The sequence below is a fragment of the Hemitrygon akajei genome, chromosome 2 (assembly GCF_048418815.1).
Source record: "Hemitrygon akajei chromosome 2, sHemAka1.3, whole genome shotgun sequence".
Taxonomy (NCBI): domain Eukaryota; kingdom Metazoa; phylum Chordata; class Chondrichthyes; order Myliobatiformes; family Dasyatidae; genus Hemitrygon; species Hemitrygon akajei.
Genome location: NC_133125.1, coordinates 29,984,724 through 30,001,566, shown reverse-complemented (window position 1 = coordinate 30,001,566; position 16,843 = coordinate 29,984,724). Strand labels below are relative to the sequence as shown.

The window sequence follows — 16,843 nt, the reverse complement described above, 5'->3', positions numbered from 1 at the left end:
CGTTCTGCTGCTTGGCCTGAACAGCAAATGGGTATCTTGACCACGTCTGCGTTGAGTAACTGCCACATGATTGGCTGATTAGATGTTTGAAGTAACAAGTTGTACAGCTGTGAGTAGAAACTGAAAGCAATGAACTCAAGTCTCTGGAGCTGATTCGCATGCCCTTGACCAAACTTAATCAAATTTCACCCTCAAAAAAAATTAATGGAACACAAATCATTCATGCTGTTCAGTGATGATTAAATTTATTACATATAACAATGGGTTCGAATAAAGAAATAATTTACTACGGTAATTCATAGAACATTTCAGCTCAGTACAGACCCTTGGGTCCATGATGTCGTGCTGACCTGTTAACTTACTCTAAGATCAATCTATCCCTTCCCTCAAACATTTACCCTCCATTTCTCTAACATCCATGTTGCCATCTGAGTTTCTTGAATGCTCCTAATGTATCTATCCTCTACCACCATCCCTGGCAGGGCATTCCACGCACCCACCACACACTGTGTAAAGGACCTACCTTGACGTCCCCCTATACTTGTCTCCAATCACCTTAAAATGATTCTGCCTTGTACTGGCCATTTCTGTCCTGGGAAAATTCTGGCTATCCACTTGATCTATGCCTCTTATCATCTTGTACACTTCGATCAAGTCACCCTTCATCTTCTTTCGCTCCAAAATGAAGACTCCCAACTTGCTCAACCTACCTTCAATAGACACACCCTCTATTCCACGCAGCATCCTGGTAAATCTCCTCTGCACCCTCTCTAAAGCTTCCACATCTTTCCTATACTGAGATGACCAGAATTGAACACAATATTCCAAGTGTGGTATAACTAGGGTTTTATAGAGCTGCAACAGTACCTCGCGCTTCTTGAACTCAATCCCCCAGATAATGGACGTCCACACAGATACACCACCTTAATAATCCTATCAACTTGTGTGGCAACTTTGAGGGAATCTATGGTCATGGACCCCAAGATGCCCCTGTTCCTCTACACTACCAAGAATCCTGCAATTAACTCTGTTTTCTGCCTTCAAATTCGACCCTCGAAAATGAATCACTTCACACTTTCCCAGGTTGAACTCTATCTGCCACTTCTGAGCCCAGCTCTGCATTTTGTTAAAGTTACATGGCAATTTACAACAAACCCCCACACTAGCACAACTCCATTAAATTTGGGTCATCTGCAAACTTATTAATCCACCCTTTCACTTCCCATACAAGTCATTTATAAAAATCTCAAAGAACAGGAATCCCAGAACAGATCCCTGCATTTAATAAGATTACACAGTAATGTGATTTAGTGATAAATATTGCTTTCATTTCCACATAATTAAATGCAACAAACATTCTTTCATTGTCTAATTTAATTAGAGTTTTTTTTTTCCAAACTGGAAAATACATGTAAGTCATAAAACAAAAACATTCTCTACTTAATAATGAAGTAGTACATTTTACTTTAAAATTACACAAAAATGTTTCCACATAGTATTAATTAGTTCCATACTCACAATTTACATTGAAACATCACACATTTATTTATAATGATTTACATTGAAACTTGCTATATACTCATATAAGTTAATTAAGTGAATAATGTAAAAGTTAAATTTAAATGGTATAATAATTTTAAAATATACTTCCCATCAAGGAAGAACATTGAGAGCGAACAGTTTCTCATAAAAACATATCCACTAACTGTTACTTTTGTGACTGGATGCTCAGAGGTGCCTTTCGTGTAGAATCCACTCTACCTTATTTGAAGGTACGGGTAGTATGTACCATGTAGAACACCTTCAATAACTACGTTTGGGAAGTCATCTAAGGAATGACAAAAAAGACAGGTTTATAGTCTTCAATTACCCTCATATCAGTAGAAACAAAGCAATGCTTGAGCTGCAAATTTACTAAGATTGGTGAGGTTGAGTGTCAAATGTTCTTGGCCATAGCCTGAGTAATTAAGCGTTTTAAGTCACCCTGTCAAAATACAAGTCTGAGACTGTCATGGTGAAGCTGTGGTATCCTAAATTCAAATTTCTGTTGTAGTCACAAGTGCAAATACTTGAACCTCACTCTCATTGTGCTAAATGCATTGTAGTGACTGAAATCAAAGGAAGAAAAATTGAAAGCTGGATAGATTGCATAGTTGCTTAAAAACGCTGTGTTTGGTTCTGCTAACCAACAATAATGAAAATTTAAATAAATAAAAATGAAATAAACAATAATATTTATTTATAAAAAAACAAAGCACACTTGAAGGGCCAAATGGCCTAATTCTGTTCCTATGTCTTATGGTCTTACGGAATGAATTTATTGGCACCTGGAAATAAGCCATCCTGTTGATAATACATGCCTATTGACTTCTACAATCACATTTATTATTATGCTTCTAACACCATTCTTCATCTGTTTAATGGAAGAGGCAGGTGATGGGTTTGAAAGATGAGTTCAAGCTGCTTTGGGCTGAAGTGAAGTAGTGCAAGGGAAGCAGAATGGAAGTGGTAGATACAAAAATGCTGCCGTCTCGAAGGGCAGCAGAGTAGTATCTAATGGATTCACAGTTGCAGCCTTGGAAAGTGCCTCATCAAACCCAGCCATTGTATTGGAGGTCAGATTGTTGGACAGCATCTTCACTCATTTACAATAGTCTTGTTACTCTCTCCCTTCGAACAATGATTGCTTATTTGTAGCTGCAACATGATCTTGCAAACATACAGTACCGTGCAAAAGTCTTAGGGCCATGTATATAGCAAGGGTACCCAAGAATTTTGTACAGTACCGTAGAAATTTTATGTACTGCACTGTACTTGTGCCACACAAAAGAAAACAAATTTCATGACGTGAGTGATGATAAACCTGATTCTGGTATGGGTCTCTATTGTGGACTGAGACTGGGAAGGGGACAGGGAGAGGGGAATCACGGTTGGGAAAAGGGGAGGAGAGGGACCAGCAAAATATTCTGTAATGATCAATAAACTAACTGCTTGGAATTAAAGGACCTTGCCTGGTGTCTCAGGACTAGGTGTGTCGGTACCCGAGCCACCCACCCCCACCCTCCACCTGCACTGTCACCTGTCCCACACCCCTCCCACCACGGTTTGTTTGGGTTCCGGTAGAACTGCACACACTAGTCAGGAGGATGTTTTATGATGTGCTCATGCGACTCTCCCAACTAAGATGCTTTCAGCTTAGGTTTGGTATTACCTAGAACTGGCCACAGACACAATGGAATTGTAATAAGAGCTTTTTACAGAGTAAGCAAGTAGCATAGAATTCACAAATTGCCTGAAATGGTGTAGATTAATAGCTCTTTTATAATCATGCATCCATATAGAGGGTTATCCATTTTGGTATCCACAATATTTTTAAAATACCTTTTTAAAAAAAAGTCTTTATGGATGTGGAAGTATAATACATCTCTACTTTGAGAAGTTTTAATTAGAGAAATGCTCAGCAAGGGGCAGTACTTTCATTGTAGGAAACTATTTTTATTTTCAAGAAGAATCTTCATTTGTTTTTGATAATATCTATATACTGAAATAGTTTTCATTCTTGTTCATGTTAAGTTTAAAGAACACAATTTGTATTCCCTGCTTAGGAAGGAGAATCATACCCTTTCAGGCAGAGAGCTCCTGAACTCTAATACTCTGTGTGATACTTATTTTCATCAATCCCAAGTCCCATGACTAATTAAGGACCCCAGGTTTTTGACTCCTCAACTACAGGGAATACTGTGGAATCTATTTGTGTCCCTCTTAATTTTAAGGAGCTCAATTAAATGTCCCTTAAGCATCCTCGATTTCAAAAAATTCTGCCTTAATTTGTTTAATATTTCCTGGTCCCTATAATAACTTAAGTGTCTTCTAAACCCACAATGAGTAGTCAGATTAGCATACTATAAACTCAATAGGGGAGGAGAGAGAGGTATAGAAAATAATACTTAAATAAACAATGAAGGAAATTATTCATGAAGATAAACAAGAATGGGTAAGAATTCCACAATATTTAAACACATTTCTTCTGAAATTAAAAAAAAAATAGTGACTACAGATGTAAGAGCAGAATTAGGCTATTTGGGCCACTTGAGTTTGCTCTTCCCGTAAATCATGGTTGATTTTGTTTTCCTAATTTAATTCTCCTGCCTTCTCCGGTAACCCTTAACCCCTTTCCCAATCTCTGCCCTAAATACACTCAATGACCTGACCTCCACACCCCTCTGTGGCAACAAATCCCACAGATTCACCACCATCTTGCTGAAGGAAATCCTCATCTCAGCTTTAAAGGGACATTCCTTTATCAAACACTCCTGGACCCTCTCCAGGGCCATCACATCTTTCCTTAGATACGGAGCCCAAAATTGCTTACAATGTTCCTTTATCCCCACAGCTTGATTTCTGTCTGTCAGCTAATCTCCTATCCATATTAGTGCCTTGCCTCTAATAACCTGGGGTCTTACCATGTTTACCATCCTGTCAAATTCCTTATGGAAATCAAAGTAACATCCTCTGCCTCTCCTTTGCCTAACCAACTTGTAACTTCCCCAAAGGATTCTATCACATTCTTTACTTCATTAGTTATTAATAACTGGGTTCAGATTTTTACAAGATTATACCATACGTATTCGTGAGATATGGCTATATGCAAGCGTAATATAGGGAGCCAATTAAACTTCATTGAGAAATGCCATCTTTGCTAAGAGCCAAAGTGATAACAATTTACAATACTGACAATAACAGATATAAGTTAAGTAGAACTTGGTAATTAAATGGCCAATAAAGTAATGATGGGTCATTACAAGCACTCTTAAGTTGACTAATTGAGGTAGGCAAGAGAAAAATGTGTGATAACGATCAGTGATTACAAACAAACAGTCAACACAAGGCACAATTGGGGTGAACAGGCTTTTTGTTAACTGGTGTAATACGAGACTGTTGAAGGTCCAAATCTATATATCTGGTTCAGCCTGATGTGAATGAAGCCTATATGCTACAACCTCTGAATCTGCTGCAGATTAAAAGGCCTGGGGTTATTAGGTTAAATCCTGTAAGAATGTAGCATGAGGACGGGACTGGTGAGGAAACAAACTGTCCAGTGGCGAGTCAACATTTTTTGTGGAGGTACTGTACGTCATGGTCTTGAAAGATGGATGATTAGACCGCTGACAGTTGCAAACGAGCAGAGCATGTACAATCTACCAAAAAATGTCAACATTTAACCTATGGTCACATATTTTCTACAGTATGGATGTCCAAAAACAGCTCAGATTATTCCCATCCCTTGATTTTTCTTTGCCAACAGGACACCTGACTTCCTAAAATGGCCCCAACACACCAAATCTTTTTAACCGCTGTGGTATAATAGTTGGAAGTGTGTAACAGGAAATAAAGATCAAAGTTTTAGAAGGATTTTTTTTTATATTTAGCCATTCAGTATCACAAGTTTCAGCTCCACAATGAAATTGTTTTGCAGTCTCCATCTCTCTTTAAAAATTTATACAGTATTCACAAACGTATTAAAATGCCACCAGATCAGTACTCTGTCCTTCAATAAGGATAACCTTAATCAGTTGAATTACTTTGAGACCAATGAGGTAAGATGTTTGTAAGAGGCTAAGAGAGCACAAAATGAATAACAGAGAAAAAGTGATGGGGAGGATGCTATTTAGTTTTTGGTGCCAGATGTACAGTGGGATATGGCAAAACTTACAGAAAAGCTGGCGAGTAACCAACCTATATTGCAGTAGCAATTTACGCTTGAGATCAGCCCCATCAAAAACATTTACCAAACTGGAAATCTATGGGATTTTAATTTTTAAGATAGGATAGGATGGACAGATTTACAAATGGTTTCAATTGCTATAAGTTATCAGGGAATGCATTTATTTCGTTGACTATGACAAGGGCTGCATTTCCAGGGATGAATGCATTGAAGTAGCATATCTTCAGCAGTAAAATCAGCTCGGAGGATTTGCAAACAAAATAGGGATAGGGAGAAGAAATGACGTAAAATGTTTTACAATTTAAAAAACATTACAGAATGATTTCCATAATTACAATCTTACCTCAGTACTTCACCACTAGTAAGATTTCCAGGTCTTTCAATTAATAAAAGAGAGTTAAGTTGGTGAATTTTCCCATCAAAACCACAACAAAGCTGCAGATGAAGGAACTTAAGGATTTCTTCTTCAAATTAAAAAATTGCTTCAGAGAATGATCTATTTGATTTATTAAATAGCAATCAATTGCAAAAAAGGGTAGAATTAATGTCGATCCAAAAAAAAGGGGGAATTCATGTTGTCCAACAGGAAATATTAAAATTTCTTGAAGGAATGAAATTGTGATAATGTCCTCCACCTAACAGACTGACAATAGCTTTTTTTTGTAGACTGATGTTAAGGTAATGAAATATGTTTCTTCCTTCTCATGCAGTAGAAACATTTTGTTTCAGTAATAGGCTTGTATGATAAAGCCAAATCAAATTTGCATTATTTCACTTCTCAGTGATGACAAGGCCAGGAAATTTGTCAGAGCTTCTTGGCAACTTAAGAATATTCGAGGCCAGGTATCCTACACAACAGCATGGTGGAACAGGAGAATATCAAAATAATGCTTCTAAACACAGTGTAATCTAGTGGGTTGATGCAAGATTTCAGTTTCATTTTCACAAAATTTACAGGGTTAACGGCTGAAACAGTAAAGAGCTGTTAACAGATGACAGGCTTGATTACCGGTGGCTGTGGGCAAGATGTATGGATCCCTCAGGAAAAGCAGCACTGGCTGGTGGGATAGTTTGCTAGAAAGGTCAAGGACAAGAATATCAGTATCGTGGAGCTGCAAACATTAAGTAATGTACAATATATACCAAATTGTTTTCAAGTCACAATATAATGAACTGTGAAAGAATAAAAAACAGTCAGGAACAGATCATTAAAATTCACTGTAAGTAATTTTGTAAACATGTTCATCTTGTAGTGTTAAGTGTAGATAACATTTGCCAGATTACAATGGACAATGTAATTACTTTTACAGAAATTAACATATGTTGAATCAACTGGCTCTTTGAAATTAATCTAACAATTAAATTTTCCTTAAAAAAAAATCTGCAAAATATTGTCCATTAGGATTCAATTAGACCAAGCTGTGAAATTCATCTCTGATTGACAGTGCTTAAAGGCATGGCAGGATTTTGTCTAGTATTGTAATAATCTTTGAATAATTAACTCCATAGAATGGTCAGGGTCAGTACAAATGGTGGCTGATTTTCTTGCACTTGGTTAACAAAGGAGCCAGAGTTAAGTCCCTACTCATCTCCACTCATCCTTTCCCTATCCCTCAGGCCCGTTCAATGTTTATCCAATGGATATTTGCTGGAACCTGATAAGGTGAATGAGAGATTTGTTATAAGAACAACTCTCAAGTTTACAATGAAAATAAAATAGGTAGTTTTTAGATAGATTTGCTTTTGCCAATAATCACAGTCTTGAGCGATTCTCAATAAGGAATCTCTAATATATATGAAATAGCACATGAGTTGAATCCAGAATATTACCTCAAAGTAAATATAGCCAGTAGGATCGAAGTGCACGTATTGTGGCAGCATACAGTAGCATATCAATTAGCGTACAGCACCAGAGACTCGGGTTCAATTCCGTTGCTGTAAGGAGCTCGTAGGTTTTCCCCGAGATTGTGCAGGTTTCCTCTGGATGCTCAGGTTTGATCGCATATTCCAAATACACATGGGTTAGTAGGTTAATTGGTCACGTGGGAGTAATTGGGCTGTATTGGCTCGTTGGGCCAGTAGGGTCTGTTACTGTACTCTATATCCTTAAAGAAAAACACTTAAAATATTTAAATATGTGAGACATAATTTAAGAAAAATGGCAAAACGTCTCCAATAAAGAGACGTAAGTATCAATAAAATTAAATGCATTAGGAGTACTCCAAATGAGATTGGGGAGAGCAAGTGCTCGATGGAAGAGTTTCAGTGGACCAGCTGACCTTTTCTTATCCTTGTCAATTTTAAATTCTTTTAACAGTGTTATGAATGTACCACAGCTCTGAGAGGCCGAAGGGTGCGGGGGTAGCCCCCTCCTTTGTGAGAATCGCAAGATCACTACTGAGTCAATTCAGGAGATCCAGGAAATGAGAGAAAGACATACAGAATCCACAAGGCGGTGGAATGTGTCTTGGCCTCTGAGAGGCGGACCCACTGATGCCGGCTATTGTCTCTTGGAGACGGGCTTGTGTATTGCATCCTGTACGATGCAATCGAAGCCCCAGGCAATGAACCAAGGAGGAGGTTGGTGGAGGGATTGCATCATCCCCAACCTGATTGACACCTGAGACCCTGTGAGTCAGGATAAAAAGAGGGTCTGTGCGAACAGCCCCTCAGACGCACCAGAAGAAACGCTAACGATCCCGTAATAGCGAAAGCTGGTGGAAGGCCATGTGCGTCCGCTTCCATTTGCCCGGAATCGGTGACCTTTGCCACGGAAAGACGGTTTTTAGCTAACAACGGGGAACTCAACTCTCAACGACTCTCGAAGGATTGACATCATAAAAGGAACGGGCAAGTTTTAACCTGTCTTTCTCTCCAACCAAAGAGCTGCAGCTTGAATGACAGTGACTTTTATATTTCCATCGGACAATACATTATCCCCTAGACAACGATAGAGCTATTTCTTATTGATTATTATTATACCCGCGCTTTTAGATTTAGTATTGATGAAGTATATTATCTGTATGTTTGCATTGATATTATTTTGTGTCTTTTTATCAATAAATACTGTTAAAAAAATAGTACCATCAGACTTCAACTGACCTCTCTATCTTTGCTGGTAAGTGACCCAGTTACGGGGTACGTAACAATTGGGGTTCTTGTTTCAGGATTTGATACCAAATTGGGGAGCCAGTGAATCGGGCTTGTAAGTCCAAACTTGGATCTGGTTACGCGGGTAGCCAGACGGGAAACCAGCAAAGATGGACGTGGGTGAATTTATAGAAAACCCGACTCTGGAGGCGCTAGAGGCGGCCACCAAATCAGACTTGATAAATTTGGCGAAGGGGTTAAACCTCGCAGAGGTGAGGTTGTCAATGAAAAAGCGGGAGGTGCGAAGGGCAATAACTCAGTATTATATTGAGAAGAATGTGTTTACAGCTGAGGTATTGGAAAATATCCCTGAAAAGGTACCAGCTAGTGGGACAGCTCAGTTAGAGTTGGAGAAATTAAGGTTGGAACATGCAATTAAGTTAAAGCAGCTGAGAAGTAGAATGAAAGGGCCGAAAGAGAAAGGGAGCATGCGCTCCAGCTAAAGGAGTTAGAGGTGAAACGGGAGCAGGAAAGAGCTGAGAAACAAAGAGAGCACGAAATTCAGTTAAAAAAGCTGAAAGCAGCTGAGAAAGAGAAGGAAAGGGCCGAGAAGGAGAGGGAGGCAGAGAAACAGAGGAAACATGACTTGGAGATGGAGAAGTTAAGGCAAGAGCAACGAGTTCAGGGGTCAGACCGAGAGGAGTGGTTTAATGTTAATCGGGAGTTGAGGTTAGTACCTCCGTTCGAGGAGATGGATGTTGATAGTTATTTCTTGCTTTTTGAAAAGGTGGCAGTGAATCAGAAGTGGGTGGCGTTGTTACAAAGTGTGTTAAAAGGGAAGGCACAGCGGGCATATACGGCGTTGTCCATGGAGGAGGAAGAGGAGGAGAGTTATGACAAAGTAAAGGCAGCCATTCTCCGGAGTTATGAGCTAGTACCTGAAGCGTATAGACAAAAGTTCAGAAGTTTAAAGAAAGGGTGGAATCAGACGTATACCGAGTTTGCCTATGAGAAGGGTGTGCTCTTGGACCATTGGTGCACCGCAGAAATAGTGGACGAGGATTATTGGCGTCTCAGAGAGTTAATTCTGATTGAGAAATTTAAAGGTTGTGTTTCGGAGGATATCCGGATGTATTTGAATGAGAAGCCGAATAAATCCATCTCAGAATTTGCTAGGTTCGCAGATGAATATGCCCTAACTCACAAGACAAAGTTTTCCTCGAATAAAAGTTCCCAGAGAGACCGTGGGAATGATCGAGAAAGCCTGCCGGCTGAGGCAGAGGTCCCACCGGGAGCTAGTGGTAAGATTGAGGAGGAAAGGCAAGATGGCTAGAGATTTCCGGGCTTGACCTGTTTTAATTGTGGAAAGGGGGGGCATATTGCATCTTGGTGCTTTGCTCTGAGGAATGAGACAGGAAAAGGGAAAGCAGCAGTCCCTATTGGATGTGCCGTGGTAATCAGTAAATCAACAAGAGAGCCCCGGGTAGACAGAGTACGAGAAGGGTCTGAGACTTGTATGTCAATCGGAACCATGTCTGTGAGGGAGGGAGGCACCCCAGTTCCAATACGGATCTGGAGAGACACGGGGGCGGAACTATCATTGATCAGCAGTAAGGTACTAGATTTTGGTCGCAAGACGGGAATGGTAGTTGTGAAAAGAATAGGCAAAGGGACGGAAATGGTGCCCTTGCATAAGATCATTATGAATTGTGAGCTAGTCTCTGGACCAGTTGAAATGGGGGTGCGATCAGAATTCCCGAGAACTGACGCGGACGTCCTTCTGGGTAACGATTTAGCCGGTGGTAAGGTTTGGTCGGCAATGACGCTGACAAAACAGCCTGTGAGTGTTGAGGCTCCACCCCTAGATTCCAAGATCTATCCCACATGCGCGGTCACTCGCAGCATGTCAAGAAAGGCAGCTGAGAACGAGAGCAGTTTAAATCTGGCCAGTATCGATTTGGCCGAGACGTTTTTACCGACTCTGTACCACGAGGGTTTGGAGGGTGGTAAAACAGAGGGTAGTAAAGTGAAAGAGAGTAAGGGAGAGGAGATAGACCTGCCCTTAGCGAGGAATGAAGTGCTAGAGGCACGAAATGGAGATGAGAAACAGGTAAAGCTGTTAAAAGGTCCAGGGTTGGACATGGATGATCTGTCTGGTTTGGCAGAACTGTTTGAAGAAGTTGAAAATTCTAAAGGTGTTCCCGATAATGAAATGAGGGCAGTCCTAGATGAAAAGGATGCCCTTACCTTGAAGAAGTCTGCTGGGCTGGCAGATGAGGTTGTTGCAGCCCGCACGGTTGAATTTTCTCCGGAAGGGAGTTGCCCAGAGAGCAGCTGGGAGAATCAGGGGAATTTAGAATTTGGACCGGATACGGGTATTGAAAGCCTGGAAGAGGCAAATGTACCGTTTGAGTGTGTCCAAGATGTGGATGCACGTGGTACTGAACCTAGTAATGGAGCTCAGAAAAAGTCTGAGGTATTTCATTCAGTTGAAAAGGAATGCAGTCCTTGTGGGTCAGATAGACTTGGTTCAGTGAAGAAAGGGTTAACCTTGGTAATAGTGGGAAGTGAGAGTTCCCAGGTGTTTGTGCTCGAAGGTGTGTTAAAAGTTAATGCGGAGATCAAACGTGGGGAGATGAATATTATCATTGAAGAAAACGGGAAATATGTAGTTCCCAAATCGAATGAAGAAAATTAAAAACCCGCGGATCACTTACAGGTTGAGTTGGAAGATGACAGGGCCCCCCATGCTATTGTTATTCCAGAGTGTGGTGTGAAAAGGCAGAATATAAAAAGGTGCTTGAACAAAGAGTTCGAACTGAAAACTAATAGCCTGAAGGGTCCTGAAGAGAAAGCTAGCAACTTGCGTAAAATTAAAGAATTGGGTGGAAATTCAGAAGATGGTCTAAGTTTGGGACACAGTGTTGATAAAATAACTCCTGTGAAAGAAGCGGGCAAAAGCCTATTTTGCCAGGTTACCCGAGCTCTCCACGTGGGAACTAACCGGAAAAGAGACGAGGGTTAATGGGGACGCCATTTTTAAATAGCAGAAACCGGTTTTAAGGGATTTTGACAAAGCCTGTGAATAATAAAAGACAAACCCCATGGAAGCCTGCCTGTTAAGTTTGAAAGCAACATAAAGATTAGTATTTGCATGGACTGTTGTAGTATACCCGTAAGCTAAGATCACAACTCTTTAGTTTTGTTGGCTAAAGAAAAATAAGACCTAAAAATAGGTGGTTATTCAATTGGAGTCTGATGCTACAAGACTTTAGTAGGGTACAAGATGTTAAGATATTAAAGGAAGTGACAATTGTAATCGGTAACCATCTAGATACTGAATTGAATGTATAACTGTATTACTCTGTAGTGAAAAGAAAAGCTTTTGTATTGTGTTAGATTCTAAAATCCTGTAAGACTCTGTACTACTTCGTTTTCACTGCTGGTGAAAACGCTTTGAAGAAAGGGGGTGTTATGAATGTACCACAGCTCTGAGGGGCCGAAGGGTGCGGGGGTAGCCCCTCCTTTGTGAGAATCGCAAGATCACTATTGAGTCAATTCAGGAGACCCAGGAAATGAGAGAAAGACATACAGAATCCACAAGGCGGTGGAATGTGTCTTGGCCTCTGAGAGGCGGACCCACTGATGCCGGCTATTGTCTCTTGGAGACGGGCTTGTGTATTGCATCCTGTACGATGCAATCGAAGCCCCAGGCAATGAACCAAGGAGGAGGTTGGTGGAGGGATTGCATCATCCCAACCTGATTGACACCTGAGACCCTGTGAGTCAGGATAAAAAGAGGGTCTGTGGGAACAGCTCCTCAGACGCACCAGAAGAAACGCTAGTGATCCCGTAATAGCGAAAGCCGGTGGAAGGCCACGTGCGTCCGCTTCCATTTGCCCGGAATCGGTGACCTTTGCCACGGAAAGACGGTTTTTAGCTAACAACGGGGAACTCAACTCCCAACGACTCTCAAAGGATTGACATCATAAAAGGAACGGGCAAGTTTTAACCCGTCTTTCTCTCCAACGAAAGAGCTGCAGCTTGAATGACAGTGACTTTTATATTTCCATTGGACAATACATTATCCCCTACACAACGATAGAGCTATTTCTTATTGATTATGATTATACCCGCGCTTTTAGATTTAGTATTGACGAAGTATATTATCTGTATGTTTGCATTGATATTATTTTGTGTCTTTTTATCAATAAATACTGTTAAAAAAATAGTACCATCAGACTTCAACGGACCTCTCTATCTTTGCTGGTAAGTGACCCAGTTACGGGGTACGTAACAACAGCAATCTGGAGTTCACAGCAAATCTCAGAGAAGGGACATGGATAACACTTGTTTAAAAATGGTTCCTATTTCTTGAACAGTAATTGAATAGAATTGCTTTAAATGATAAAGGCATTAAGTGGGAAACCACTTAGACTGCTGGCAAATCCAGGAGGATCACATTAGACAGATGAAACGTAGTAACCACAACCCTTGCCCTTCCCTTTCTGTAAGGTCTGAAATAAAGATTAGTGAAAACCTTACTTTGAGCAAATGTAAGAGAATGAAAACTCAATGATGCCACATTGCCAAATCTCCAGTAACAACCTAGAGGCAATTCATTATTAATCTTTTGATCAAAAGAATTTTGATGTTTTGATCTAGTGGTCAGCAATATGCCATTATCTTGCCACTAACTGTAAATTCTAAGCCACTCTTTCAGATAGTTTGCATCTCTATACAATTGACAGAGGACCTACCTGCATTCCTCAGATTCATAGTCTTCAATGGAACTAAAATTTAAAAAAATGATACATTAGCATCCTACATTGCATTTGTGCAGCATCTACAGTATGTTAGAGATCTTACGTAACGTAACATTTCAGTAGGACTACATTTCTATAGGAGCAGAATTGGGCCAGTTGGCTCATCGAGCCTGCTCTGCCATTTTATCTTGGCCAATCCATTTCCCTCTCAACCCCGTTCCCCTGCCTTCCCCCATATCCCTTCATTGTCTGGCTAATCAAGAATCTATCAATCTCTGCCTTAAATATACCCAATGACCTGGCCTCCACAGCCGCCAGTGATAATGAATTCCACAGATTCACCACTCTCTGGCTAGAGAAATTCCTCATCATCACCATTCTAAAAGGTCACCCCTCTATTCTGAGGCTGTGTCCTCTGATCTTAGTCTCACCCACCAGAGCAAACATTCTCCCCAAATCCACTCTAACGAGCCCTGACAACTTTCGATAGGCTTCAATGAGATCCCCCCCCTCATTCTTCTGAATTCCAGTGAGTACAGGCCCGGAGCCACCAAACGCTCCACATATGACAAGCCTTTCAATCACAGAATCATTTTCGTGAACCTCCTTTGAACCCTCTTCAATGTCGGTAGATCCTTTCTTAGATAAATGGGCCCAAACCTGCTTACAATACTCCAAGTGAGGCCTCACCAGTGCTTTATAAAGCCTCAACATTACATCCTTGCTTTTATATTTCAGTCCTTTTGAAATGAATGATAACATTGCATTTGCATTCTTTGCCACCGACTCAACCTGCAAATTAACCTTTAGGGAATCCTGCATGAGGACTCCCAAGTCTCTTTGCACATTTTTGAACTTTCTATTTGGAAAACAGTCTGCCCTTTTATTTATTCTACCAAAGTGCATGACCATACTCTTCCCAACACTGTATTCCATCAGCCACTTCTTTGCCCATTCTCCTAACTTCTTTAATTCCTTCCACAGCCTCTCTATCTTCTCAAAACCACCTGCCCCTCCACCTATCTTTGTATCATCTGTAAACTTGGCCACAAAGCCATCATCCAAGTCATTGACCTGCAAGAATGATCTGACATCTCAAGTCAGAATACCTTCCTATTGATTACATGTAGAAAATTACTGAATTCCATAGAAAACAAAGGATTATAATCTTGGGGAGTTCCCATCCCATGTTCATGCTGCTTGAGAATGAGCTATGGCAACATATGCTACGTTACAGCTCTCACCCATGTTCTTATACATTATGGTATTTTAAATATGTGTAAAAGATTCCTGTCAGTGCACTGAAAGTTTCTGCCTCAATCCTTCAGACTCCGAAAGAGGTAGCCCATTCTCTTCATCCACTGCTGGTTGCTGAACTTTCAGCCAATTACACCTCATGCACTGGAGTTTTAAAATGACAGTGCTTTGGGATTTGAGAGGATTTATGGGTGGGTGGGTGGGGACTTTGTAAAATAACACAGGTAATCTGAAGTTCACAGAACTTCAGTGCCAGAACAGTAGTGTCTGAAAAGCTGAATCTGAAAAAGTGGACTGGAAAGGTGGTGGGGAAAGATTAAGGGGAAATTATCTAAAGTAAAAAGAGGCACAAGACAAAGAAGGAATCACGTGCCAATGAAGTTATTCTTTTTTATTGCTCTAGCAAATGGCTTGCACTGGAAAACTATTTATCCACTGTAAACATTTACTGTTGTCACATTCAAGTCAGCTGATCTTATGGGATATAATGTATGTTGCTTTAGGCATATCCATGAGTACATCTAGTGGACTTTAATAAGTGGTCTAGCAAAAACTAACCAAATGAATTATTTAATTAACTAAGTTAACTCAAGAGATTTCAAACTTGTTTCTTGGAAATCTAGCACATAATAGTTAGTACGATAGCACATATTGTTTAGGTGTACAGGTGCCAAATTAATAGAGGGCTATGGGTAAAGCCCAGGTAGTTCTAAGGTAGGGATATGTTTGGCACAGCTCTGTGGGCCGAAGGGCCTGTATTGTGCTGTATGTTTTCTATGTTTCTATAAGGAAAGGGAAGAATAGGGAGATGAGCTCTCAGAAGAAGCTCTGTGCACTCAGGATGTTAACTGAGCAATTCTCCCTCTAGAACCTCAACGACAAATTATGTACGAGTTATTGGTGCTTCAATAAGTCAGTCTGCAATGAAATATACCAACCAGGGAAACTTTAATGCAAGGTATTAACACCACTGATGTTTTGTTTTTGTACGTTTTGAGCTACTTCCAAGGCTGGAGCTAGACATAAGAGAGGATACTGAGTGAACAGAATACACTTCCTGCCCTGCAGCCACAGAGGTGGCAGAATATACACATTGCTTCAGAATGATCACTGGAACTGTGTGCCATTGTTTATGTGCATTGCATTTTTGCAGGCACCAGAAGTGGTTTCACTCCATCAAGGTCCAGCTGGTGAAGGCTACATGTAGCGCATCACGAGGGTCTATATCTACCCCAGACATTCTCTACACCCAACATTCTCTCTCCTCTCCTCTGCCATCAGGTAGATGATACAAAAGCTTGAAAGAGTCTTGTAGAGTAAATTGGACCCTTGGCCTCACAACCTACCTTGCCACGGCCTTAAAAAATTATGGTTTATCTGCACTGCACTTTTTTTGGTAGCTGTTACATTTTATTCTGCATTGCTATTGTTCTAACTATTATAACTAAATGCACTGTTTAATGACTTAATCTGAATAAATAGTAGGTAAAGCGAACTATTCACTGTATCTTGGTACTTCATAAACCAATATGAAGTTCAAGTTCAAGTTTAATTATCACTGAAACATACATGAATACCATGAATACAGCCAAATCAAACAGCGTTCCTGCAGGATCAAGGTACAAAACACAGAACCAAAAATCACACACAGCACAGGGCACATATAGCAGGAAATCCTTATTCAGTGCTAAGTCTGTTGACTCATCTTAACTTAAGCCCCCCTGAAAACAAAGGGTGGTATAATCTACCTGCTGGTGATTTAGATCTCGACTCTGATACACAGCTCGCCCACGTGTGGGTTGGGTGGCCACATGAAAAATTACATGCTGAATGTTTTTATGCCCAGCTACTCCCTACCTTTACCAATCATGCTGCTCCTTGTCTGTGCTGTGTCCTAATCACTGTTGTATGGCTGGTGGGAAACTGCAGACTTTCCATACAGAATGGTGCACAGACCACAAGTGATCATCTTGTTTTGTAAAGTTGCCAGTCCGGGTTTCAGCTG

General features: G+C 40.5%; 1 protein-coding gene across 1 annotated transcript in view; it reads right to left on the bottom strand.

The window, feature by feature from the left end:
- Window positions 1-223: 223 nt before the first annotated feature.
- Window positions 224-16,843, bottom strand: part of LOC140740327 (sorting nexin-24-like) — a 145,689-nt gene continuing 129,069 nt past the window's right edge. The window contains exons 5-7 of the mRNA XM_073069481.1: window positions 13,576-13,608; window positions 6,735-6,799; window positions 224-1,828 (exon numbers count right to left, since the gene is read on the bottom strand). Of these exons, the coding sequence (XP_072925582.1) occupies window positions 1,758-1,828; window positions 6,735-6,799; window positions 13,576-13,608 (169 nt within the window). The 3' untranslated portion in view covers window positions 224-1,757. The remainder of the gene's footprint in view (window positions 1,829-6,734; window positions 6,800-13,575; window positions 13,609-16,843) is intronic.